Here is a 27,421-nt window from a genome sequence, read left to right as displayed (position 1 = left end):
TCGTAATCAAGTTCGACTTCAGATCTTTTCAACTTTCTTTCTTATGTCCTTTCATAAAGCAAGAAAAAGGATCCGTGACCGCTGTATATATGAATCAATCTGCTATTTTTTCGAAAATAAATAGCCGAGTTCAATGAAAAAAAAAGTTAAGTTTGGGGACCCATAATTGAGTTGTTGGCGAATCAAATGGCCCACTTTTCTTTGATCTCCAACAAATTGTCATTTTATTCGTAAATATTTATTTTGACCATTTGAATAATTTAAAGCAACTGATTTAAAGCAACGATTGGACGACCCTAGAATATGTAAAAAAGATAGCTTAGCACATTCAGCCGAGAGGTCGCTAACGCCACACAATTTTGGAATAAAAATGAAGTAGCAAAATAAGGGAAAGGACCTGGCTCAAGTTCTGAGGTCGTGGGTTCAAATCCCGCCGAAGAAAGTGGAAAATATTGATTTTATCTAATTTAAAAATGCAGTTTATAGATAATGTGATAATCGTCATATGTATCTCCTAAAAACCTAATACAGCTATTGTAATATATCAATAGTAGACTGTATTTTATGTTGTCATTATTTTACCCCTCCGAAATACGCTAATCGCTTTTTTTTTTGGCACAGTAAAGATTAAATTGTATGGAAATCCCTTTAATTGAATTCACATGTTTGCGTAATAACATCAAAGGATGTATGTAAATGATATGTCATATTACATTTGGTAAGTCAAATAATATGTCAAGGTGTTGCACATATTCTGTCTCTAGCGAAGTCTTCATCAGAACAAACACAATCCTTCTTTTTGTTGTACATCGTGTCTAGTTGTATCATTGTTCACAAAAATTGTGTTAATATAAAATACTAATATATTTGTTTTCTATCCCTATTATGGTTATCAATTTTCCGATATAAATCGGAAAAATCCACCACTTTTTTCAAATGCTGCTCCTGCTCCTCGATTGTTTGGACCGCTGTTTATGGACCCGCTGTTGGTATGGACATGTGCCACCTTAATCAACCGTCTGCAATTGAATCGGTGATGTATCGAAACCGTAATATGTTTGCTGTGGTGTGCTTGGTATTGAATGGCCCATTGTGAAATACGAAAAAAAAACTGTGCTAATTGGTTGCAAAACCACCCCAAAGACATATCGTGGTGTGCGGGCATATAACATACGAGTCGGTGTCACACTTCCTGAAGGATTTTTTACACGAAGATCGCGAGGATGTGGACGTTGAAGTGGTATTTTTACATCGGTAAGTGACCCTGTTTACCATGTTACGTATTTGCCATCATTCGAGCCTTCAGTTACACCCACTTTCGTTGTGTGTTTGTTGATAATCGCGCAAACTTACATTACATTGATTATATAGCATAGCTAGAGCTCTCTTAGTCAAATATAACGAAAAGTACCTTGCCCCGTCCTGTTTTCCTTATATTAGATTCATTTGACATTAACATCATATACGTTTTTCTCTCTTACTACCATATTTATGTATTAACGAAAGCAATAACCTTCGGCTTCTAATAGATGCTGATACAATTGTACTACATTCATCAATTATAATATTAAAGCAATTTTTTAAATGAATTTTGTTCCCAAAGCTATAAGTCAAAGTCATTCCAAATTAATAAGTGATCTTCTTCCTCTCATCTATTTCTTTCACTGTCTGTTTTGTTTACTCTGACATCCCATTTTTCATTTTTTTTACTATTTTGTTGACACTGCCATTGTTGTCTTGTTTTCTCTCATTCTTTCACCGCTTTGTTGGAGCTATGAAACTTTTTAATATAATTAATTCGTTTGATAAATTCAATAAATTGAATCAAATATTAACGTGTTGAACCAAAACTGTACCTGTGCCTAAATACCGAACTATAGAAAGGAGCCTGATCTGGAACTCGAAGGTCTCTTGAAGCGACATTACACAACGGTGGAGTTTTTTCAGGGAACTATGATGAACGCAGTCGATTTGGAGCGAGTAAAGGTACATCCCACAGCCAACAGCTAACACACAAATTAAGCTCATTTTCTTTTTCAATCAAACGACATTAAAAAGAAAACGCAAAGACAGTCAAAACGAATCATCCTCTTACGTTCACTCGTTGATTTCATCACACGTTGGGAGAACGTAGGATTCTCCTCTTTCCGGTAGCTTCCAAACTAAAAAGAATGCGAACAAATGGAATTTTGAACATTATCAGCCGCCCATTCACTGAAACACAAAACTACTCTTTCTCTGAAAATACAAAACAAGGCTTTAAAATATTTAGAAATAAAAAGTATGCAATTTTGTTCCGTTACACACTTACAGTACCTAAAACACAAACGTTCTGCACATAACTAGCACCGATCAAGTTGTTTAAGAGTAAAAGCAAATAAAAATACACTTGCCCACTCCTCAATAAAAGGAACATCGTCCGTTAGCGGTTGGGTGAGAAAGGGGCAAAATATCACTATCGTATACTTAGAACCATGCAGCAGGTATCGATTTACAACCCCGATGTGAACTTAAATATAGAAGTATCAGTTCTGTTCATACGTTTCGCTTCAATTGTTTACTGTAAGTTCAAGTAGAATGCTAGACGTTTTTTCGATCTCTGAATGTTCCAGTGAGTTACGGTGCAGGAAGCGGCAGTTTCGCTTAAATAGAGGCACTGCTTTCGTTACATTTTTGTGTCACTATAGGGCTTCCAGCGGCATTAATTGGCGCCGACGAAAAAGAGGTTGGTACGTTTGTTTCTATTATTGGCCGGAGGAGTGTCTCAATCGATTATATGTTAATACCAAATTTAAACGCAAAGTGGTTTTAGAAAAGCAATAATGGAAATAAATCTACCAAAGCTATCTGATTTACTGTATTTAGAAAAAAAAAAATGAAAGGCTACGCTGTAGCTGGAAATAGCTATTGAGTATAGTATTGTCTAAATAAATTTCACTGTTTTGTACTTAGATGTTGCCACATACTCTAACTTTGATCTTAAGTTTCAAATTGTTCTTGTGTTAGTTGATTTATTGAAACACTACAATACTAAACTCAACAGTTCACAGATACTTGAATCAGTATTTCTGCCATTTTTAGACATAGGAAAACGAACATTCAAAATATTAGAATTTTTTGGGCCAATGGAAGGTGATTTACATTATAGACCTCGAAAAATGAACAACATATGAAAGGATACTTGAGGTTATGTCGAAAGTCAAATTAATACGAATAAGACAATTTCTTTAAATATTTGTTCAAATTATGGCTAAACACCAAATTAGGGAGTCAGTATTAGTCCCGAAAACTTAAATTTATTTACCAACTTTATCTTCTTTTTAACACTTTTAACACTTTTTTGATACACTCTGTCTGAGAATATTTCTCTACTCGAAAACCCCCTTGGCCAGACCGACAATTGAACTCGCCATCTCCGGATAACCAGTCCTGCGCCTTTGACGAACTAGAGACCCAACCCCCATTAAAAAATCAGCATTGTTAAAATCAATTCAAACACTTCATTAAATTACGAAGCCTTACGACTTCATGATGCCCCAGCCGCATACTTCTCATTTCAACGAACGAACTGTCCAGGCTAATGCCCCCCGGCTATCGGTTATTCTATGCAGATGACGTGAAAATCTTCATTGTGCTCAACAGTATCCAAGACTGCCATCTGCCACAAGAACTGTTAAATGTTTTCGTAGAATGGAGTTTCAAAAACAATTGACGCTTAGTATTGCAAAATGCAACGTTATAACATTTCACTGGAAACTACGGGCAATCCTACATAACTATACCATCTTGAACACACTGATCATATTCGTGACCTGGGAGTTGTCCTCGATCCAGCTTTCTCAAATCGACTCCACTATGAAAGCTTTATATCCAAGGCCAACATGCAGTTGGGTTTTATTTTCAAACTGACTAGCGAATTTCGTGATCCTCTATGTCTCCGGTCATTATACTGTGCACTAGTGCGCTCTATATTGGAATCGTGCTCCGTTATATGGTGTCCATATCAGGCGTCGTGAATTTTGAGATTTGAGGCTATTCAAAGAAAGTTTGTCAGAAAAGCACTTCGGAATCTACCTTGGCGTGATCTGCAGAATCTACCGCCCTACGAAGATCGTTGTAGGCTACTGGGGCTGCAGACATTAGAAGAAAGAAGATATATTAGCCAAGCGGTCTTCGCTGGAAAATTGTTGCTGGGTGATATAGACTGCGCTGAAGTATTGGGACATTTGAACATCTACGCACCCGAGAGAAGCCACCGTCAACGTGGTTTTCTGCAGCTTGAACAACGCCATGCGGAATATGGCCTTCATGATCCAATCCGCCTGATATCCTCCAGATTTAACCAAGTAGTCCACATTTTTGATTGCAGTCATCCCGGTGCTGCTTTTCAACGTCGTTGCTAGGGGCATATTACCGATATGACACAGGTTAGAATCTGTCCAACGATTTCAAGGTCACTCCTGACGGAATCCAAGTTTAAAAGTGATCGCGTTTTCGGGGGCACACCACTCGATACGGAAGCAACGCACAACTGTCATTTTTATTATTTCACGCATGCTGCGATGCAGTAACGCTAAATCAAGAAAAATGACAGTTGTGCGCCGCCTCTGAATCGAGTGGCGTGCCCCCGAAAACGCGAGCACTTTGGAACTTGGATTTCGTCAGGAGTGACCTTAAAGTTTTTTTTTTGTTATAGGGGAAGAAGCACCGGTTTTGGCCAACCCTGAAAAATACATATTTTTCCAAAATAATCGATCAGTTGAAAGCAGCGTTGAAGCGTTGGAACTAATAAAACCCTTGCGAATTGCTTCATTTTTGGAGTTATTCGCAAAATTGGCCAAATTAGGAACATGGCCAAAACCGGTACAGTTCCCCTATGATGCATTTTTTTTCTCGATTGCTGTCGTCGCTAAGCCCGCAACATCCTGACGTACCCTGATGACTATTTCAGTAAAACTACGAATCTTAGTTTTATGTTTTATTAAATTGTAACGTTTAAGAAAAGGAATGAGGTTTTCTGCCTGTTTGAGCAAGACATGTGTTGATGGTCTACTCAAAATGGCTTTTTCTCATCCTAAGGCTTCATTAAGCAAACGCAGATGAAGTTATTAGAAATAAAATGTAAATGAAAATGAATTTCGTTGAAGTTTACAAACAAACACATTGCATAAACGACTACCGCCGTAAAATTTAAAGGACGAAATATTTTCTTCTTGGAGTTGATATTTCAGTAATGAAGTATTCTGCCAAGTAACTTCATATTCCATGCCACTTAGTCGAAACGGTTTGGCCGAAAATGTCACTTGGCAGAAAGAGACATACGGTCGAATATGTCGGTCAGTTGAAAAAGTCGTTTTGTCGAACAGGTCATTTGGCCGTAAATGTCGTTGGGCAGAAGGGTCATTTAGTCGTTTATCATTAGGTTAAACTGGTCACACGGTCGATAATGTCGTCTGCCGAACGGATCAAATGGCCGAAAATGTCGTTAGAGGTGTGCGCCGGTTCAGAAGTCGTCGTCGGCGGTGGCACGCCGAGGGTTATTCTAGTCGGCAGTGGCGGCGTGAATCAGTGCGGCAATATTTTATTGCAATTCAATACTGTGAAATTTTCAAAGATTTTTTTCAGGATTTTACTTTCTAGATTTTTTTAAACATAGGAAATATCCTTAAACAGTTAAGGCAATCTCTTCGGAATTCCTAAGGGGACATGTTTAAAAGTTCTCTGGTAACTTCGGTATTTTCTCGTCGATTTTTTCTAAATTTCTTCGGCAAGTTCTTTGCGCTTCCCTCGAGAAAATTCTCGCAATATGCTAAGCGATTTCTTCACCATTTCCGCGCCAAATACATCGGAATTTCTTTGGCACATTCTTTGAAATTTTTTCAACAAATTTTTCGGTGTTTCCTCGGCACATTTTCCGAGATTTCTGGTTTTTTTTTTGCAATTCCCTTAGAAAGTTTTTCGGAATTTTTTTGAAATTCCTCAGGATTTCATCAGCAAATTAATCTTAAATTTCCCCGGCAAATTATTTGAAATTTCTTGGACACATTCGTCGAAATTTCAATTTCAATTTGCAATTTCTTAGCGAGTTCTACGGAATTTCATAGGAAAATTCTTCTAATGTTCCTTCCTTGGTATTTTATCGGCATCTGGGAAGTTTTTCCGAAATTTCCTTGGCAAATTTTACGAAACTTTCTCGTCAATGTTTTTTGCTATTCCCTCGGAATTTTCTTTTGAAATTTTTCAGTGATTCCTCAGCAAATTATTCGAAATTTCCGCAGCAAATTTTCCAGATTTTTTATTGAAAAATATTCTCTTTTTATGATTTAATTTGAGTGCTGCAATCAAAAGCTTTCATATTGGTTTGTTGATTGCCATATTTAAATTAACTCACGAAAAAAAAGTTACTTAGGTCCTGCTTGCTTTCTCAGACCTTTTATCTTTTTCTTGCCTTGACCAATGCAGACATTATGGAAAAAATACCTATCCTAACAAGCGGTCAACGTGGAGGTACGGCTAGAATGAGCACAACCCAGTGCTATTTTTGTTGGTGTTCTAGGTTCGAATCCCATTGCGGTCTTATTTTTTTTAAATGCACGCTGAAAATTTTCGCGAAAAATTTGTGAAGCGTAAGAACTGCCGTGCCAAGCATAGTTGTCTCAAGTCGTGTTTTAACGATGCCATTCCCTTTCTGCTGGCGGTATCGCATTTGCCCAGACAAGTTATTTCTCTATCAAACATCAAGGCTAGGCTTACCAGCAATTTTTTCTATTTCTTAAATCCATTTATGGACTCTTTTGTTGTCCACCAGGGCAGCAAAAAGGCCATCAACAAAAAACGTAGGCCAGGAGGCACGGCTCCAGGCCTGCTCTAGAGAAAAAAGAGCGAGTGAAAGATGTTTCTCGCCACAGACTGCAAAAAAGGATTTTTCTTTGGCCCGAAAATTGATTGATTTTTTCTCACCGAAAGAAAAAGTATGAACCCTACAAATAATAGATAAGACAACAATATTCATGGTTATTTTTACTTACAAAATCTGCGAAACTATTTTATTGACTATATGATGAAATCAACAAAAGAGGAGTGAGTGACTACAACCTTTTCGGCAAACGATATTTTCGGTCGTATCCATTTCGTTAAATGACATTTTCTTCCAGATGGGTCTAATGATTTATTTGGCTAAACACCTTTCGGGCAAATGAGGAAGGGCCGTTTGGTCGAAAGTCATTCGATTTGTCGAATGTCACCCGGACGAATAACACAGTAACTCGAATTCCATTTGGCGAAATTATGGAAACGTTTGTCCGAAACGGTTGTTGGGTCGAAAATGGTTAGACCAAAAATGTAATTTGGCCAGCAAAGTTGCTGAAACTGCCGTTTGGTCGAAATAATAGTTTGGCCGAAAATGTCGTTCTGCCGAATAAATCATTTAGCCGAAAATGTCCTTTCCGCAAAGCACTCCGACACTTAAGGCAAAATGACCATTTCGATCAAATGACCCTTTCTGTCAAACGATTTTTTATCCAAAGGAACTGTTTGGCCGAACGACATTTTCGACAGTATGTACCTTTCGACCAAACGACATTTTCGGCCAAATAACTTTAGGCTAGATGAGCCTCGACTTAATGGTTCAGAATTTGCACTCGAAGTTCTTCTCAGTTATTTCAAGGAAATCATTGATATTTTCATGAAAATTTCAGTGAAGTTTCAACGTGATAAATTGGAGAAACCTTTCGGAAAAATCTGCGGACTTCATCGAATTTAAATCGGCGTGGAAAATCATAGTTCAGCGGCGTGACAAATTTCAAACGGCGGCGGCGGCGGCGTGCCAAAAACTGTCGACGGCGGCGGCGCACACCTCTACTCTTAAAAAGTTTCAAGGCTAATTTTTTTTGAGGAAGTTCATTCCATTTTCTTCGATTTTTCAAAAACAGTTTCCTTGACAGATTCTTTCCAATTTACTCGACAAATTCATCGGGATTTCCTCGGCAAATTCTTCAGAACTTACTTGGTATTTTTTAAGTATTCCTCGGTAATTATTATTCCTCTGCAAGTTATTCAAAAACTGCACCGCAAATTCTTCGATGATTTTCTCAGCAAATTCTTCGGTATCTTTTCGGTAAATTCTTTGAATTTCTCTCGGCAATTTCTTCGAAAAATCCTCGGCAAGAACTTCTTAATTTTGCCTATTCAAAATTTCCTCGGCAATTTTTTTGAAATTTCCTCGGCAAATTATTTAAAATTTCCTCGGCAAATTCTTCTGAATTTCTTCTGAAAATTCTTCGCAATTTCTTAGCGAGTTCTTCGGAATTACCTCGGCAAATTTTTTAAATGTTCCTTGACCAATACTTCGGTATTTTATCGGCATTTTATTAAATTTATCGGCGAATTCCTCGAAATTTCCCTGACAAATTTTAGGAAACTTCCTCGTCAATTTTTTTAGAATTCTATCGGAATTTCCTTTCAGCGATTCATCAGCAAATTATTCGAAATTTCCGCAGCAAACTTTCCGGATTTTTTTTTTTCAAATTCTTTGAAATTTCCTCGGTATTTTTTTTCAAATTTCTTCGGCAAACTCTTAAAAAGTTCCTCGGCTAATTTTTTTAAAGTTCCCCTTGAAAACTTTTAAAAAGTTCCCAGGCAAACTTTTTGTGCAAGTTTCATTTTCTTCGATTTTTTTTAGAAATTCCTTAGCAGATTCTTTTCAGTTTCCTTGACAAATTCTCTCCAATTTACTCGGCGAATTCATCCAGATTTCCTTGGCAAATTCTTCTGAACTTACTCGGTATTTTTTTGAAATATTTCTCTTCAATTATTATTCCTCTGCAAATTATTCGAAAATTCCTCGGCAAATTCTTCGATATTTTCTCGGTGAATTCTTTTAAATTTGCTCAGCAATTCGTCGGTATCTCTTCGGAAAATTATTTAAATTTTTCTCTGCAATTTCTTCAAGAAATCCTCGGCAAGTATTTCTTAATTCCCTTGAAAACTTCTTTGCTATTTCCTCAGTAAATTTTTCGATTTTTCGATATTTCATCGTGATTTCCTCGGCAAATTCGTCGGGAAATTTGTCTAGAAATATCATCAATAAGATTTTTGATATTATCTCAATTCTTCAGTATTTCCTCGGCAAGTTTTTGAAAAGTTCCTCGACAAATTCTTCGGATCAGTTCTTTCCATTTTATTCGAAAAATTCTTTAAAATTTCTTTGACAAATTATTCAGTGTTTCCTCTACAAATTCTCCGGAATTTCCTCGGCCAAACGGCTTTTGACCTGACCTGGCCAAGTGACCTGTTTGGTCGAACGGAATTTGCGAACGTATGTCTATTTCTTTCGGTTTCCGCCAAATGACTTTCGGTCAGATGAGTTTCGGCCAAATGACATATTCGGCCAAACAACTTTCGGCCTAGGAGCTTTCGGCTAAATGGCTTTCGTTCAAATAACTATCGGCCAAAACGCCTCTTCCTCGTTCTCATGGGAAATACAACAGAGCTCTCAAGGGAGATTGAGTGAAATTTCCAGAAAAACTTCTTCGAAACTTCACGGAAGAATCCACGGTAAAATCAATCGGAACTTAATCAGCAAATATTTTGAATATTTCTCGGCAAAATTTTCGAAATTTTCTCGACTAATTCTTCAAAATTCCCAAGGATTTTTTGCAATTCCCACATAAAATTCCTCGAGATTGCTTCTAAAAATCCTCCAGGAAGTCCTCAGCAAACTACTCAAAATTTCCTCGGCGAACTATTCGAAATTTCCTCTGCAATTTTTTCGATACTTTTTTGGTCAATTATTCGCAATTTCCTCGGCAAATTCTTTGAAATTTTCTCGGCCATCTCTCCGAGAAATCCTCGGCAAATACTTTTCAATACCCTTGACATTTTATTTGCTATTTTCTCGGCCAATTCATTGTGATTTCCTTAGCAAATTCTACGAAATTTCCTCGGCATATTTTTCTAGAAATTTCGTCGGCAAACTCTTCGAAATTACCTCAGCGAAATCTTCGGTATTTTCTTCGACAAATTCTTGGGATAGATTCTTTCCATTTTCTTCCAAAAATTCTTATTATTTACTAGCCGGCCCAACGAACTTTGTTTCTCCTAAAATTGATTTATTCTCTGATTAGTTCTCGAGTTATGCCGAAATTCTGTTTAATTTGTATGGGAGACCCCCTTTCCAGAAGGAGGGTGAGTGTTGAAACACCATAGAAACATATCTTCCCTTCCAAAACTTCCATATGCCACATTTGGTTCCATTTGCTTCATTAATTCTCGAGTTATGAAGAAAATGGTGTTCAATTTGTATGGGAGCCCCTCATCCAGAGGGGGTGTTTCGAACCATCTTAAGAACCTTCCCCGGCTCCAAAAACTTCTGCATACAAATTTTCACGCCGATTGGCTTAGTGGTTTCGGAGTCTATAATGTCTTTATTTAACCTTCCGGGACTCGCATGGTCCTGGTCTACTCCTGCAGTCTCGCCACTCTTGTGAACGACAAGCGAGCTTTTTTCTAAGGTGTTGTACTTTTTATAACGGTGCAAGACCCGGAAGGATAAGAGGTTTTTAGCCCTAGGCTGGCTCACCTCTCGAATAGCAAAGGGATGAGCCCGAGATTGAACCAACGACCTTCTGCTTATAAGGCAGAAGTGCTAGCCACCGATCACCGAGCTCGTCTAGGGAAAATTACTTTCCAATTTCCTTGACAAATTATTCAGTGTTTCATCGGAAAATTCTTCGCATTTTCCTATGCATATTCATCGGAACTTGCTTGACAAATTCTTTGAGTTTTACTCGCCAGAATCTTCGAAATTTTCTCGGAAACTTTTTATAGAGAATTCCTTGACTAATTCTATGAAACCTCCTCAACAAATGCTTCGATATTTTCTCGGAACATTTTACAAAATTTCACCAAGAAATTTTTCGCAATAACTTCAGAAATTTGTTCGAGATTGTCTCTAATAATTCTTCAGGACTACCCCAGCAAATTATTCGAAATTTCTTCAGCAAATGATTCTAAATTTAAGTTTACCTCGGAAAATTGTACAATATTTCCTCGACAAATTCTTCGATATTTCCTCGGCAAATTAATCGATATTTTCTTACGTAATTTCATCGGCAAATTCTTCGACATTTTCTTGGCACATTATTCGTAATTCAATCGGCAAATTCTTCGGTACTTTTTCAGAATTATTTGAAATATAGTCGTCAGTTTTTTCGAAAAATCTTTGGTAAGTACTTCCCAATTTCCTTGAAAAATTCTTTGTTATTTCCTCATAAAAAATCTTCGCAAATTCTTCTAAACTATCATGGCAAAATCATCGTGATTTCTTCGGCAGTTTCGTCGGAACTCACTCGGCGAATTCTTCAAAATTTCCTCTGCAAATTCTTCGAAATTCCAATCGAATTCTTCAATATTTTCTCGGTAAATTATTAAAAATTTCTTTGACCAAGTTTTTGTAGTTTCGTCGGCGAATCTCCTCGGCAAATTGTTTGGAATTTCTACGGCAAATTCTTAGAAGTTTCCACGACCAATTCCTTGAAACTTCCTCGACAAATTCTTCAAAACCTTTTTCCGCAATTTCTTTCAAATATCCTCGACAAATTATTCGCTAATCTCTTGAGCAATTATTCGCAATTGGCTCGGCAAATTTATCGTGATTTTTCTGGCAAATTCTTCAAAATTTACTTAACGTAACGAATTTAACTTAACGGCAATTACTTCGCGATTCCCCACATAAAATTCTTCGATATTACGTCTAGAAATTTTCGCGGCAAAATCTTCGAAGTTTCCACAACTAATTCTTTGATTTTTTTCAACAAATTAATCGATATTTCCTCAGCAAGTTCTTCGGAATTTCCTCGATTTTTTTCGAGATTTCCTCGGTAACCTCTTTAAAATTTCCTGCGCAAATTCTTCGAATTTTCCTTGGCAATTCATTTGGTACTTCATCGGCAAATTTTTCGAAAATTCATCGTCGAATTGTTCGAAATTTCTTTCACAGCAAACTCATAGTTCGTCGGAACTTACTCTGCAAATTCTTCAGAATTTCCTCTGCACATTCCTAGAAATTTTCACGACAAATTCTTTGAAACTTCCTCGCAATTTCTTCAAAATATCCTTGGCAAATTATTCACGATTCTCTTGAGCAATTATTCGCAATTTCCTTGGAAAATTTATCGTGATTTTTCTGAAAAATTCTTCAAAATTTACTATTTTAAATTCTTTTTTACGGAAATTCTGTGATACACAATGTGACAAATTAATCGATATTTTCTCAGCAAGTTCTTCGGAATTTCCTCGATTTTTTTTCGAAATTTCCTCGGCAATCTCTTCAAAATTTCCTGAGCAAACTCTTCCATATTTTTTCGGGAAACTTTTCGAAATTCTCTCGGCATATTCTTCGGAATTTCCTCGGCAATTTATTCGATACTTTATCGGCAAATTATTTGAAATTTCATCGACGCATTATTCGAAATTTCTTCGCAAATTCTTCAGAATATCATTGGAAACTTGTTCGATATTGAAACAGTTCTCTCACTGTTTCAATGGTGAACAAGTACTCAAAACTTACTTATTATTCTCAAATCAGCGTTAATTAGTTCACACTTTTTACATTCACTATTACTTCGTCAAACAACATTCAAAGATAAAAAGATGAAGCAGATCACTAACAGTTCAAGTGAAAAAGTTTTTTTTATGTTAATCACCAATCAACAACAGTTAATCCTGTCGACATAACCTCAATGATCCTCACACGTGTTTGTTGATGAGCATCAAATTTGGCATACTTCCGTTAATTTCAACCTACCCAATTGAATAATTGTCAGCAATAATAATAAAACTGAGTACAGAGGGTTGCACAGTTACTAACGCTACTTAGCCTAACTAGGATAGACGCTCCGTTCCGTTCGCTTCCGTAGATTAACAAACAAACAAAAAAAAAACAGCTCAGCAAGTGGTTCTGCAAACGGATCCAGTAGTACCGTAAAGCCGCTTCGATTTGTCCTTTCTGAAACGTACGTTATCCGAAAATCAAACATTATTACTACTCCATGTTCGAATCAATTTGTGCTGTTCATTGGTAGCGAAATATTTCCTATTGGTTGTATAGAGCTAATCGTCTGCGTTTTGAGAGAACGGATTCTTTCACTACCAATTTTTCTTCTCTTCGATTTGCATGTTCAAGGTAATGCCTATCTTATTCGACTTTCGAAATTACTTTTACTAAGACGTTGCTTTTAGTTCTACTTCATCGTAATATTTTCATTTATTCGCAATTTTTCGCTATCAGTTTTCTTTATCTTTCTCAGTTTTGATCAGCAATAAACGATAGATTATTTTGGAATGCCGCATCTTTCTCACACGAAATTATTACTGCTACTTTTTTCTGTTGGATTCAAATTCGATTTGAAAGCTCTTTTCGATTGCCAGTTTGCAAACAGTTATTTTGTTCTTATGAAAAGCAGTTACTTCAGGATTTATTTCCTCCCCCTAAATAACTTCAAAACCCTAATGAAGGAATTCCGCGTTGAGCTGCAGCCCAGCTTCAGATGATGAATAAATGAAGTAACCGTTTAATATTATAATTGATCGAAGTTATCGTTCCCTAGACAGTTAGAACCAATTCGTTTTCATCAGATTAATTTTGAAGCGTGAGTCACTCCACTTCCTCCATTCGATCCAAACCAATTGAACTAACAACAGTAAATATCTCTTTTGATCATTCTTTTTCGAATGTCACTTACAATTTCATTTACGCTTCAACTAACAATATTGAATTAACAATCAATTAATGTAATGACCATCCGCGATCTATATCCCGTTTTATGATGTGCCATAAATATCTCAAATCAAACAAAACAAACGTTTATTAAATTTATCGAATCATTTCGTTGCGTATATGCTTGCTCTCACCTCTCAAACACGAACCTGAAACCTGAATCAATCTAAATATCGAAATCCCCACCTTACGAAAAAAAAAACAAACAATCAAAAACTCAAACCAAAAGTAAACCACCCGATCTGGAGCTGGAAGGTCTGTTCAAGCGCCATTTCACCACCGTGGAGTTCTTCCAGGGGACCATTATGAGCCCGATCGATCTGCAGCGGGTCAAGGTAATGATGCTTATCCTGATACAATTTATTCTACCAACCTTTCAGAACAAGAAACCCATCATCTACTACTTGGTTACGCGGTTTTAACTCATTATACCTGTCATTTTCGGTTGAGTACCACACAGAGAATAACTCGTACAGTCATCACTACTGCCATCACCACAGAGTACACGAGGATACAGACTTGCCCCCCTCCCCCCCTTTTTTTCCACCTCTTATGACCAGGCTACCGGTTAGAACCACACCAACTACAACAGTTACTGAATACTATTACGGCTATCAATACAATTTCTGTATGGTTTTCGTTAGTTTATGCTCTTCCTTCTACTCTTAGTTGAAGTTAGTTTCCTGTACATATTAGCTGTCCGTGGTATTCGAATGCATTGCAATTTTTCTTAGGTTCCATTTAGATAATTGTGAGTCGATTTATCCGATTTGTTATTATTATTATTTGGGTAGCTGTGTTTTCAATAGAATCTTGTAATTATACGCGATATGATGGAGCTGGTGATTTTTTTTGACACAAATGGGATTTTTTTTGACACAAATCGTAGAACTCGTTTTACCCAAGACCGCAGGATCTCGTTACCTATTGGGGTGTAAGCAGACTTGCGTTCAGTCAGAACGGCACCAGGTGCAATGCGGTTTTTGCGAATTTCATGGCTACATCTTCTGTTCAGGCTGGCACCAGCTCCAGCTTTTTAGATACGTCATAAGTCTCAGGTCATAAGCTGGCGAGTCTAACAATATTCGAACGCGTTTCCTGTTTGGTTGGTTGATTTTGCCAATTCGCACCGAGCGTCAATGGAAAATCACCAATTTTTACGCCAAAAATAACGTGTAGCGGATCTGATTATTAACAAACCGTATCATACATTTGTCGACTTGGTAATCTTTCTCTATCTTTCCATAATCTTATCCAAGAATATCTTTTCTGTATCATATAAGCGTATAAATAGATATGAATATTGTTTTGTATTCTTTTTGAGAGCAACGTATAAAAAGACAACCGAAAAGCCTATTTCAGAAGAATTTACAAATAATAATAATAGAATTTTCGGAAATATCTCATCTCAGGATTCAAAGAAAATCTTTTACAGAATTCGGAAAAAAATCCTTGTCAGGGTTAGGAGAAAGTCCTTCTCAGGTTTCGGAGAGAATCCTTCTCAGGATTCGGGAACTATTCATTAGAGTGGGGCGTCATGGTCATTTTTTCAAATCAATGGTTTTTCGAAGCCATTCTGGGTCCTGAACAACTGTGCAGAATTTGGGACCGATTGGTTGCTTCCTTGCTTTCCGCATCGCGTTTGAAGTTTGTATGGAAATTAGTATGGGAGAACGTATATTTTTGCATTTCTACTACTAGAGGTTTCAGTTCATCGTAAACCAAGCGGCATATTACGTTAAAGTATAACCCAAAAGATGCCGAAAAACTTTGCTGAAGAAGGCACGTTGCTGGAACGTCCACGAAAAAAGTTATAACGCTTAGAACATTGAGTGTTCAAACCATTTGCAAAAAATCGTTTATTCTGCCAGCACTGCCGTACTACGTAGACCAATAATTTAATTGAGTGTTATTTCAAAATAATTGATCTTATAGGGCTTTAGAGCTAATGGGAGCTATCCGGAATCATTTCACAAAGAAAAAAAATCCGACGAGAAGGAAGATGGGTGTTGCCCTTCGAGAACCATAAGTTGTCCGGTAGTGCTGGCAGAAACATTGATTTCTTGCATATGTTTTACACAATCAATTTTCGAAACGTGATAACATTTTTTGTAGACCTTCCAGTCACGTACCTTCTTCGGCAAAGTCGTTCAGCATCTTCCAGACTAGATGCTAACGTATTGAGTCACGTGATTGATGATAAATTGAAGCCGCTAAGAGCAAAAATGTAAAAAAGTACGTTTTCCCATACTAATCTCCATGTAAATTTAAAACGCGATGCGGCATGCGAGGTTGCAACCAATCGAGCCCATATTTTGCACAGTTGATTGGGGTCCCAAAACGATTCAGAAAAACCTTGATCTCACTTGATCGGACGAAGTTTGCGTTTTTCCATTCAACTGCGCCCCACTCTACTATTCATGTTTCGGAGAAAATCCTTCTCGAGATTAGGAGAGAGTCCTTCTTAGGATTCGGGGAGAATCTTTCTCAGGAATCGGAATGAAACCTTCTCAGAATGCCTGGAATATCTTTCTCAGGATTCAGAGAAAATTCAGTATGTATTGAGATGGAATCTTCTCAGGATTCGAAGAGAATCCTCTCAGGGCTTGCAGAAAGTCCTTCTTTGGATTCGGGGAGAATACTTCTCATGATTTGGAGAAAATCCTTTTCAGGATTTGGAGACAATCATGAATCGGAGGATTCAGTGAGAATCGCCCCCATCGTTCTGAAAAAAAAAACAGCATTTGGAAGGAATCTTTTTCGGGATTCGGAGAGAATCAATCCTTCTCAGAATTCTGAGAGTATCCTTCTCAGGATTTTGCGAGTCTCTTTCTCCTTCCAGGATTTAGAGAGAACCCTTCTCAGGATTCGACAAAAATCCTTCCTAGGATTACGAGAGAATACTTCTTAAGATTTGGGAAGAATCTTTCTTAGAACTCGGGAAGAATGCATCTCAGGATTCGAAAAGAATGCTTCTCCGGTTTCGGATAGAATTTTTCTTAAGATTCGGAGAGAATTCATCTCAGGATTTGGAATGAACCATTCTCAGGATTCGATGAGAATCCTTCCTAGGATTTGGAGAGAATCCTTCTCAGGGTTAGAAGAGAATGCTTTTCAGGATTCGGGGAAGAATCTTTGTCAGGATTCAGAAAGAATGCTTTTCAGGATTAGTAGAGAACCCTTCTCAGGTTTTGGAATGAATCCTTCTCAAAATCTGAAATGATTTTTTCTCAGGATTCAGAGAGAATCCTTGCCAGGATTCGGAGTAAATCCTTCCCTGGATTCGAAGAGAATCCTTCTGTGGTACTCAGGTACGTATCCTGAATCCTTTTCAGGACTGTGAGAGAATCTTTCTCTGAATTCTCAGTATTCGTCGAGAATTCTTTTCATGACTCGGAGAGAATCTTTCTCAGGATTTGGAGAGAATCCTTCTTAAGATTTGTAGAGAATCGTGCTCAGGATTTGGAAAGAATGCTTCTACGTATACGAAAAGAATGGTTTTCAGTATTCGGAGAGAATTCTTTTTAGTATTTGTAGAGAATCAATCTCAGGATTCGTAGAAAATCCTTATCAAGATTCGTAGTGAACTTTTCTCAGGATTCGGAGAGAAACCTTCTCAAAAAGAATCCTTCTCAGGAATCCATCCCAGGATTCGAAGAAACTATTTCTCAGGATTCGGAATGAATTCTTTACAGGTTGAAGATTGTATTCTTCTCAAGATTCGAAATGGATGCTTCTCAGGATGTGCAGAGAATATTTCTCGAGATTCAAATAGAATCATTCTCAAAATTCGAAGAGAATCCTTTTCAGGATTCGGACAGAATCCTTCTCATGATTAAGTGTTTGGAGAGAATATCTTTCAGAATTTAGAGAAAATTATTCGTCTTAGGATTCGAAGATAATCTTTCTCAAAAGTAAGAGTGAATCCTTCTCAGGAATCAGAGAGAATACTCACACTACCTGAGTTAACCTCCTCAGGTGTCTGTTTGCAGATTTCCGTTTACCTTTGCTCAAGAAATAAAAGAGAGAATCCTTCTAAGAATTGAGAAAAAATACTTCTCAGAATTTGAGAATTTGGAGAGTTTTTTTTTTCGATCGTGGGAAAGAATCATTCTTTCTCAGGATTCGGAGAGAATTTTTCTCGGGATTCGGGAAGAATTCCTTCTTTCTCAGGGTTCTGAGAGAACCCTTCTCTGGACTCGGAGAAAATTTTCTCAGGTTCGTCAGAATTAGGAGAGAATCCCTCTCAGGATTCGAAAAGAATTCTTCCTGGGATGTGAATACAATCGTTTCACAATTTGAAGAGAAACTTTCTCAAGATTCGGAATATATTTTTCTCAAGATTCAAAATGAACTCTTCGCAGCATTTGGATTTTTTTTCCAGCATTCGGAGAGAATCCTTCCTTGAATTTGAAGAGAATCCTTCTCATGATTCAAAAAGAACCCTGCTCAGAATGCGGAGAAAATTCTTCCTTAGTTGGGAGTGAATCCTGCCGTTGATACAAGAAAATTCTTCTGTAGATTCAAAAGAAATCCTACTCAGGATGTGTATGTAAGGAATTCTTTTTATGGTACGGAGAGAACCCTTTTCAGGATTCTAAGAAAATACTTCACAGGACTCGTAGAGAATCCTTCCTAGGACTCGGAGATAATTGTTCTTAGGAATGGGAGATAATCCTTCTCAGTATTCAGAGAGAACGTTTTCCTGAACTCGGAGAAAATCCTTTTCAGGATTCAGAGAAAATCTTTTCAGCATTTAGAGAGCATTCTTCTTAGGATTCGGAGAGAGTCCTTCTCAGGATTCGGAGAGAATGGTTCTTAGGATTTGGAATGATGGCTTCTCAGGAATCCGAGAGAAATTCTTTCCAGGATTCGGATGAAAATCCTTCTTAGTAATTGGAGAGAATCATTCTTAGGATATGTAGAGTATCGCTCTAGAATGTTTCTCAGGATTCGGGAGAATCCCTCTTAGGATTTGGAGACAATCATGAGGATTTGAAGATAATACTTCTCAGGATTCGAAAAGAATCCTTCTCAGGATTCGAAAATAATCATTCTCAGGATTCAGAGAATTTTATCTCAGGACTCGGAGAGAATATTTTTCGGGATTCGGAGAGATTCTTTCTCAGAATTTGGAATGAATCCTTCGAAGAATTCGGAGAGTATCTTTCTCAGCATTCGGAGAGAATGCCCCCCACTATTCAGAAAAAAAAATCCAGCATTGAGAAGGTATCTTCCTCGGGATTGATAGAGAATCCTTCCCAGGATTTGGAGAGAATTAATCCCAGGATTCGTAGAGAATCCTTCTCAGGATTTGTAGAGAATTCTTTTACAATGTTATGAAAACTCATATGTGAATATGTACGTTATGTGGAAGATATTGATTTTGAAAATGTATTGGAGGTAACCACTTTCCCTTCGATGGGACTCTAACTCATGGCCCTACAGTACGCTAGACTTCGGCCTTCGCAACCTAGCGGCTACTGAACGAGCTCGAGATTTCCAAATTGGACGCATAGTCAAATCACTCACAATCCATTTCTCAAGCCAACACTTCCACATGTGTATAGTACACGTCCACATTAGAGGAGCGTGAGTAATTACCCGAACAAAGTCGGTTAACAAAATGAGAGCAAATTGACATAAAGCTCTGCTGTTGAGATTATATTGAAAACAAAATTTGATGTCAATTGTTAGTTAATACAAATTGATATCGCAACATGTTTTCAATATGCATTCCTCAGTTATCATAATGATAGCAGCTTTACATCAAATAATGCTGTCGATTATCTAATATGTGTTTTACGAAGATTAAAAGCAATCTGCAAACAAAATATTCTGTTGTTGTTATGAATGCTCATAAACATAATCTAATTGAATACTCATTTTGTTATCAAATTGAAAATTTTATGATATCAAATTTAGTAATCATGTTGATTTCATTGATAGCAAAATGTGTTTTCAGTATGTTTTCACAGTGTAAAAATATACTCTCATTCCTGCTGTGTTAACCGTTAATCCATACAAAACGAGATCAACTGAAGTAATCAAATAATTGACATCATGACAGCAAATTTTGATTTTAATTTGATTTCAAACTTTGCTCGGGTAGAGTGTCTGGCGGCTATACACATTCTTCATCAGCAACAGTACTGATCAAGTGAGGTTGTGTAAGCTATTTACCAGTCGGTTGTAAAGCTCAGACCCAACCGCATTGCGTAGGCAAAACCACGCAACTCAGGTTCAGTTCAATCAAAGTTAATTGCCTATTTCCGGGGATTAAACCACCCGACTTGGACGTTAATTTACAATGTTATGAAAACTCATATGTGAATATGTACGTTATGTGGAAGATATTGATTTGGAAAATGTATTGGAGGTAACCACTTTCCCTTCGATGGGACTCGAACCCATGACCCTACAGTATGCTAGACTGGTGCTTTAACCAACTAAGCTACGACCTCCGTCGGCCTTCGCAACCGTGCACTATACACATGTGGAAGTGTTGGCTTGAGAAATGGATTGCGAGTGATTTGACTATGCGTCCAATTTGGGAATCTCGAGCTCGTTCAGTAGCCGGTAGGTTACGATGGGCGACGGAGGTCCTTCGTAGCTTAGTTGGTTAAAGCACCAGTCTAGCGTACTGTAGGGTCATGGGTTCGAGTCCCATCGAAGGGAAAGTGGTTACCTCCAATACATTTTCCAAATCAATATCTTCCACATAAGGTACGTAACGTCTTCTCAGAATTCTGACAGAAGCCTTTACAGTATCCGAAAAGAATCCTTCCTAGGGCGCCCAAATCACGAACTGCGGCATTAGAAAGGAAGTGTGCTACTAGGGATCTAAATCAGTCAAAGATTTTTTGTTTACCGTCATCGGGTGTGCCAACAGGTAATCGCTTTCACTCATGGCCGGCCTGCTGTTGGCTGATCAATGACCATGAAATTGTCGGTTCAACGGAAGATTGTTGCATCTGCCACCTATGCCTCAAAGATGTGGTCTTGCAGTACCGTCGTGGGGGGTGACAATGGGTCTAGGGCTGGAAATGGGTCAGCGTCCTCACCGGCATGACAGTTTGGATGTCGGATAACAAAATCTTTCAAATAGATATCTTATAATTTAGTTTACTTGTCCTCAGATACATTCAATCTGTTCTACAAGTATTCTAAGTAGTTGAAACAGTAGTGACCCATTCTCATCTCCGTTTGACCCATTTTTACGCCCGACGATTTCATTTCATTCCAAATCAACATTTCAAATGGTGTGGTCTTAGTTTTGACCGCTATTTCGGTTTCACTGAGACTTCCAGAACCGGTAAAAAGGGACAAAAAAAAGTCTATTATTCAAAAAGTTATTTGAAACTTGTAGGTTGGATAATTTTCATTTTTAGACACTTTTACCCGTTCGTTGACCAAATTTTGAAAGGCTTTTTTGATCTAATGACTTATACTTACTTACGGTAAGGGTTGGGAAGGTGTAGATTTTAGATAAATTTGTATGTTTAATTCAGAAAAAACTTCATTGGAGATTTCGATTTTAGCAAACCAGAATCTTATACGCGCAAAAAAATCTATTCTTAACTAACAAGATCACTGTGTGTTTTTAGTCACGATTCCGGGAACAACAGTCACGTTTTCAGGAACTTTCAAGAAAACGTGATTGGTATACTTGAATCCGTGACCTCAATTACGATATATTTTGGTTTAGGAATTCGAGAACGCTATTTTGCTTTTGGAAAAAAGGGAAACTGTTGACCAAGGGCAGAGATAAAATAACTAACTTGTTGACATAACTACTTTGGGGTTATCATTTCTCAAGGCTCTCGGTTATCAGCAAAATTTATCCGCAATGCAAACAACACGTGCTACAAAGTATTAATCTCCTCACTTCACCACGTGGCCCTTCTGCCTCCGATGGCGTTGGATTTCAAATTTGGATATTATTGACCCTTCGAAGTATAACAGTCCCTCCAAACCACTGACAGACCCATTCTAAAATATTGTTTTTGTTGGATTAGATAAGATCCGATAGCGATCTCGATCATTAACCAATTCATTTGAGAGTTGATTTTCTTGACTCAACAATCATCTGAAATTTGTATAAGATTTGTCACGATTTTCCCTCTTCTCCGTGCTGTACTTTCAAGTATGCCGGTTCCTTAAATTGAGTGCTAGGACCATATGAACAGTATGAGTTATAAGGAATCATAAGTAAAAAACCTTCAGCAATTTTTATGATCTTCCAGCCCATTCTGGATATTTTTACAGGTTACATGAATGTTTTCACAGGTTGCAACTAAAAATGCCCACGACTCTGCAAGATTCCTTACATATTTTACTATATTTCGCAAACACTAAAAAATGTCACAAAATTTCAAACCGCCGAGTACTGCATGCTATTTGCAGCACCTGCAATCTTTTTAATCTTACTTTTAGGCAAGATTAAATATGTTTGAATGTACAATATTGCAAGTGAAATGGGGGCGCCCAAAAATATTTGGCCAAGGGCGCCGGGGATCCACGCTATGGCTCTGATTCAGGACTCAAACTAATTAATGAAAAAAATGTTACTTAGGTCCTTTTGAAAAGTTAAGTGAGAATTGTTATTTGGATTCGGAGGAAATCCTTCTAAGGTTTAGAAGAGAATCATCAAGATTCGGAGAGAATCCCTCTCAGGATTCGAAAGAAAAGCTTCCCAGGATTTGAAGACAATCCTTCTCAGGGCTCGAAATGCATTTTTTTCAAGATGGTTACATTTGGTTTGCTGCAACCAAATCTGCTACTTGGGATGGATTATTCTCAGAATTTGGAAATATCGTTTCTAGGATTCGAAAAGAATCCTTCTTGAGATTTGATGAGTCACAGGGTTTGAATAGAATCGTTTTGAGAATGCGGAGCGAATCATTCTCAGGATTCGGAACTAATCATTTTGAGGATTGATAGTGTATTGTTTTTAGTATTCATAGAGAATCCCTTTCATGATTCGAAAAGATCTCTCAGGGTACAGAGAGAATTCAATTCAGGATTCGGAGAGAGTTATTCTCAAGATTTGGAGAGAGCACTTTCCAGAATTTCTAAATAATCCTTCTCAAGTTTTGAAGAGAATGCTCCACAGGATTCCTCCTCATAACTTCGAAAAAAAAATCTGCTTTCTTTGCTTTTTGTATCAAATCTCATATTTGTTATGCAAGCACATTGCATTAATCTGTTTATTTGGAACAAGTATATGAATCGTGTATAGCAATATAAATTTGACCCACACAATCTTCGCGATTCTATTTAGTTTGATAACGGAAAAGGATACACATCTGTGTGGTGCCAATTCCACTTATATCAACCATTGCTGTTACCTTTTAATTTGAGATTATAAGAAAATCTCACATCCGCATAACATACAAAGTGGATTATGGTAGTATTTGGTCACTTCTTCTCTCATCTGGTACAGAATCCAGATGGATGGCGCGTCGGTCGGGAAGCGCTAAGCTGGGAGGGTCCGGGTTCAACACCTGTATCTAGCCGATTTTCATTGTAAGATAGCTAAGGTTATCGAAGTATTCAGCATTTTATTCCACTATGAGTGTAGAAAAAAAAATTCAATGTTGACACACACACAAAACCAGTTCTTATTTTCTTGTGATCGGGGACCTAATGCAAGGGCATGTAGTTGGCTTAATACAATAAGTGCATATGTTGCAAATTATGGCAAACTTACGCGGAACTATTGCAAGATTTTTCAATCTCTTTTTGGATGTAGATCACAGATCGTATTATATCAAGTATTAATTGTCTTCAAATTCTGGTTCCTTAGACACTTCTATCCAAGTTGGGCTACATAGAGCGAATATCTTCTTATGATATATTTTGTCGATACATATCTCAACCATGATGAACATTATTTCATTACCTTATCGACCCAACTCAATATACTATCAGAAAATAAATCAAAAATAAACTAAAATAAACTAAAAGACGAGGAAAAACATAACGCCATAGCTTCCTTTCCAAAAGGTTGATATATAATATAAATAATAAATAATAAATTCATCAAAACCTTATTAATTTCGCCGTCCTCCGTCCCTCATGACCGACGCAGAGGTGGATTTCCGGTACCGGAATAATTACTTATTACGGAGGCAGTCCCTTTAACAAATGCTTCAATAGTTCTTTTTTCGAATACCACGAATTCTTTTGAAAGTTTACCCTTACAATTCAATCGTCTTTCAATATTAAATTGTATTTTTTTCATTGGTTATGATAAATTATTGTGTAAGTTGCAGATAAACAGGAAATTGTGAGTAAGATTTTATAGAAAACTCTTCAAATAATCCCTTCAAAGCTGGTCCGCTTCTATCAGAGTTTTCCATAAAGCCTTATTTAAGATTTGCTGTTCATCTACAACATGCACAGTAAATAATTCAGGATGTTAACTGTCGCTAGACGCAAGTCAGTTTTTCTTTTAGCATTCACACAAATTTATCGTATTTAAGAAGAAGGATAACAGAAAAGAGCGGAAAGCTTGAGTTTGATAGACCACTCGTTATGGTCATACTGGCACTTGCCACGTCAGATTGTATATAAGTCAATTTAAAAAAAATCACCCACTGCTAGCCAAATATTCCTCTGAACCTGCAGAATTTATTGCAATTTTTATGTTTGCTGGAATAGTCAAGTTAAAGGTGCAGGTGACATCAATCTCAGACATAGAGCATATTTAATTATTTGAAAATGATTAGCTTTTTTGTATTTTTTTTGTCAGACGTAATTCGCTAATGCTGATGATGGCTGTAGAAAAGTAAGCCGAAACACGTAACGTGAAAAATGCTTTTTTGATTCCATCGTCACCGAAAAAAGCCAATCAATTTCAATTAATGAATTCCACGGTGATTAGCTCAAACCAGATAGAGAATATTTACTTACACAAATTTTCGACGAGGAATCGTTCTGGCGAAACGAATTTGCGATAAGAATTTTCTACTCAATTCCAGTGTGAAAATTGGTTTTCTCGTTCCCGGTTTCCGTTCTTGTTTTTGTTTTGTCATCAACGCTAACGATGCCTTTGTGGAAACAATAATCCAGAACTATTACATATTGTTTTTGAGGTGGTAAGGTTAGAGATCGACCAGTAGGGGAAGTGGTTCGTCTGTGGGCACCCCCACGTATCTTTTGACAGAAAGCAGTTACTGTCATTCTGACATATGTCATTTATTTGCTATCGAAACACGATGTTTTGTGCAGAATGCCAAACTAGATAGACACTTCTACTTTAAACTATGAACAAATCATTTTTTTCTACATGAAAATCAACTCGATAGTTTGGTTTGGTGTGATGATGTGATTGAATTGAAAAAGTGGGTTCTAATGCGTATTCATACGGTAAAATTAGTCTATTTTGTGCTTCAATAACGATTGCCATCAAAATTTCAGCTCGAATTTTTTTTCATCACTTTCCTGAAACGCGGCTAAATTCGGTAGGTGTGTGTGTTTCCATTCTATCTCCCACTGTGCTTTTATGGAAGAAACATGTCTTCATCTATTTGTTGAGATATTATTACTCATAGATGGAAACATTTGTATTCCTGGAGATAGAAGGTGACAGCTCTACTGTGCCTCCAAAGACCCTATAACAAGAAGCTACAGACCACATCTTGAGGTAATTTTCAGCACAGCAAGCCCCACATAAATACACCCATGCATCAAATGGATATATGCGATGTATTTACACTTCCGGGATCATGATTTATACCAATGACATACATCATAAATATACATCTATGATTCTAGCGCGTATTTAGTAAAAAACATTTTTATATAACACAAGCATGAAACGGGCTGATTTCTGCCTGAAGCTATATTGAGCAGATAAGGCGGCTAAATTCGGTAGGGCACCTTTATTGGTTCGGTTATGGTCTTTTTATTGACAAATCGTTCAATATCACTGAGTTATCAACAAACTTATTTTGATGCCGTTTTTATCCATTTTCTTCGATTTTTTAGTCATAGTTTATTGGAAAAACAAGTTTTTTTTTTTTTGGCGTATCTAACCATTGTATATGCACTTTTTGGAACTAAGCGTTGACCGATTTACACGCAACAAGTTGCATTCGACGGGGAATTCAGTCTTATTGTTGCCATTGAAAATTTGACCTTTTAGACATTGCCTTCTGAAGTTGTTGACAAATTATCGTTTATTTTTATAGGACCTCATTGAGAAGAGAAAGGCGAAATAAAAAAAAACAATTTTTTGCCCGCGATGTATATAAATGAATGCAATATATGTAAATTGACCTTCCTTTAGTGATTGTTTTCGTTACCTTCTTCAATGCATGAGAGGGGCATCATCACTGCTAGGTGGATTAATCTAAGTTTTTATTGTTTCACGACTATTTTTCTTCGAAACTGGGTGGATTTCATTCGTTATTCTTCATTTTATTAAACGGATTTTCAAGGGTGCCCACGACCGAACCACAAAACTAAAATGTCCAAAAATGCCGAATTTGTGAAATTGTCAATAAAATGTTTCAAATCGAACGAAATCAAACTAATTTCTTCCCTAGTAGTAAGCTTTCCATTGGTATAAAAATATAGCCATAATACCGACTAGAACCAAGGTTATGGACAAAATTCAAAAGGGTGCCCACAACCGAACCTCGTCCCCTAATATGGCAAATCTCTATGAAATGCGTCACCAAATTTTCTTGATTAATAACCCAAATTTGTTTGCCATTGCCAAAAGTTCCCACACAAAAGAACTTGGCTCAAATATTTTTAATAAATATTTCAAAAATAAAACGTTAAAAACGTTGGCTCTTTTAATGCATTTTCGGCGTTCGTTTTCGCAATGCTTTTTCTTTAGTTTTGAAAACTATTTTCCCGCCTAATTAACGTCAGTTTGGGAAATTGACAAAAGCAAAGGTTTACACTAATCTTATGCAGAAGAATGTGGCACTTTTAGTGAAATATTGGCATTTTTTGATTATCCTTTTGCATAGAATGATCGATATGTTAGATTTCACTGGTCAATAGTGTCTTCGGGATGCTCATGTGGCTTGGGGTTCGTCACTTGTGTCTTTTCTTTGAAGTTGAAGCCATTTGCATCATGTTTTATATTCATAAATGTTAAAATACATTTTTTTTCGATAATCTGTTATTCTTATGTTCCAATCAGTGTTTCTAAGAAGAACACAATACTCCCAGTGGTCAGGATAGGAAGTGATATTTGAAATTTACATCACCATAGAAGCAAAAGAGCGTATGGAGACGCATGGTGTACCAACTTCTTATGACTAAACTTGTGCAAATTTCATCACATCTGATGGAAACCACATGTTGCGAAGTGCTTGTTTTTGGTTAACATGTTGAATACCGCGGCTAGGAAATCTTGAGCAGCTCAAGATCAAACAGCTAGTTCGTATAAAGCGAACATTTACTATGCTGAGCTAAAGGGATTTGTGTGGTATCTGTGGCAACATTTCTGGTAGATACAGTCGAGACTTCTTGAAATTGGGCTGTGATAACACCCATCCATAATCACATATTGGTCATATTACAATTCCTCTTGTTTATTTCCGATGTAGCGGAAAGCTTAAACATCAAATTAATTTAAAAAAAAAAATACCTCTTAATCGCGACGGAATTGATTTTTAT

General features: G+C 37.1%; 1 protein-coding gene across 28 annotated transcripts in view; it reads left to right on the top strand.

The window, feature by feature from the left end:
* LOC134224057 (calcium-activated potassium channel slowpoke) overlaps positions 1-27,421 on the top strand; it is a 289,103-nt gene that overhangs the window by 161,476 nt on the left and 100,206 nt on the right. For 19 of the 28 annotated variants that reach the window (XM_062703499.1, XM_062703481.1, XM_062703432.1 and 16 more), the window contains exons 8-9: positions 1,144-1,254; positions 14,007-14,112. In XM_062703499.1, the coding sequence (XP_062559483.1) occupies positions 1,144-1,254; positions 14,007-14,112 (217 nt within the window). Of the gene's footprint in view, positions 1-1,143; positions 1,255-1,880; positions 1,987-14,006; positions 14,113-27,421 lie in introns of all 28 variants that reach the window. The other 9 variants (XM_062703489.1, XM_062703447.1, XM_062703302.1 and 6 more) reach the window with 1 other exon arrangement.

Source organism: Armigeres subalbatus, chromosome 1, assembly GCF_024139115.2.
Source record: "Armigeres subalbatus isolate Guangzhou_Male chromosome 1, GZ_Asu_2, whole genome shotgun sequence".
Classification (NCBI taxonomy): Eukaryota; Metazoa; Arthropoda; class Insecta; order Diptera; family Culicidae; genus Armigeres; species Armigeres subalbatus.
Note: the sequence above shows the minus strand (reverse complement) of the source record. Positions and strands in the feature narration are given on the sequence as shown.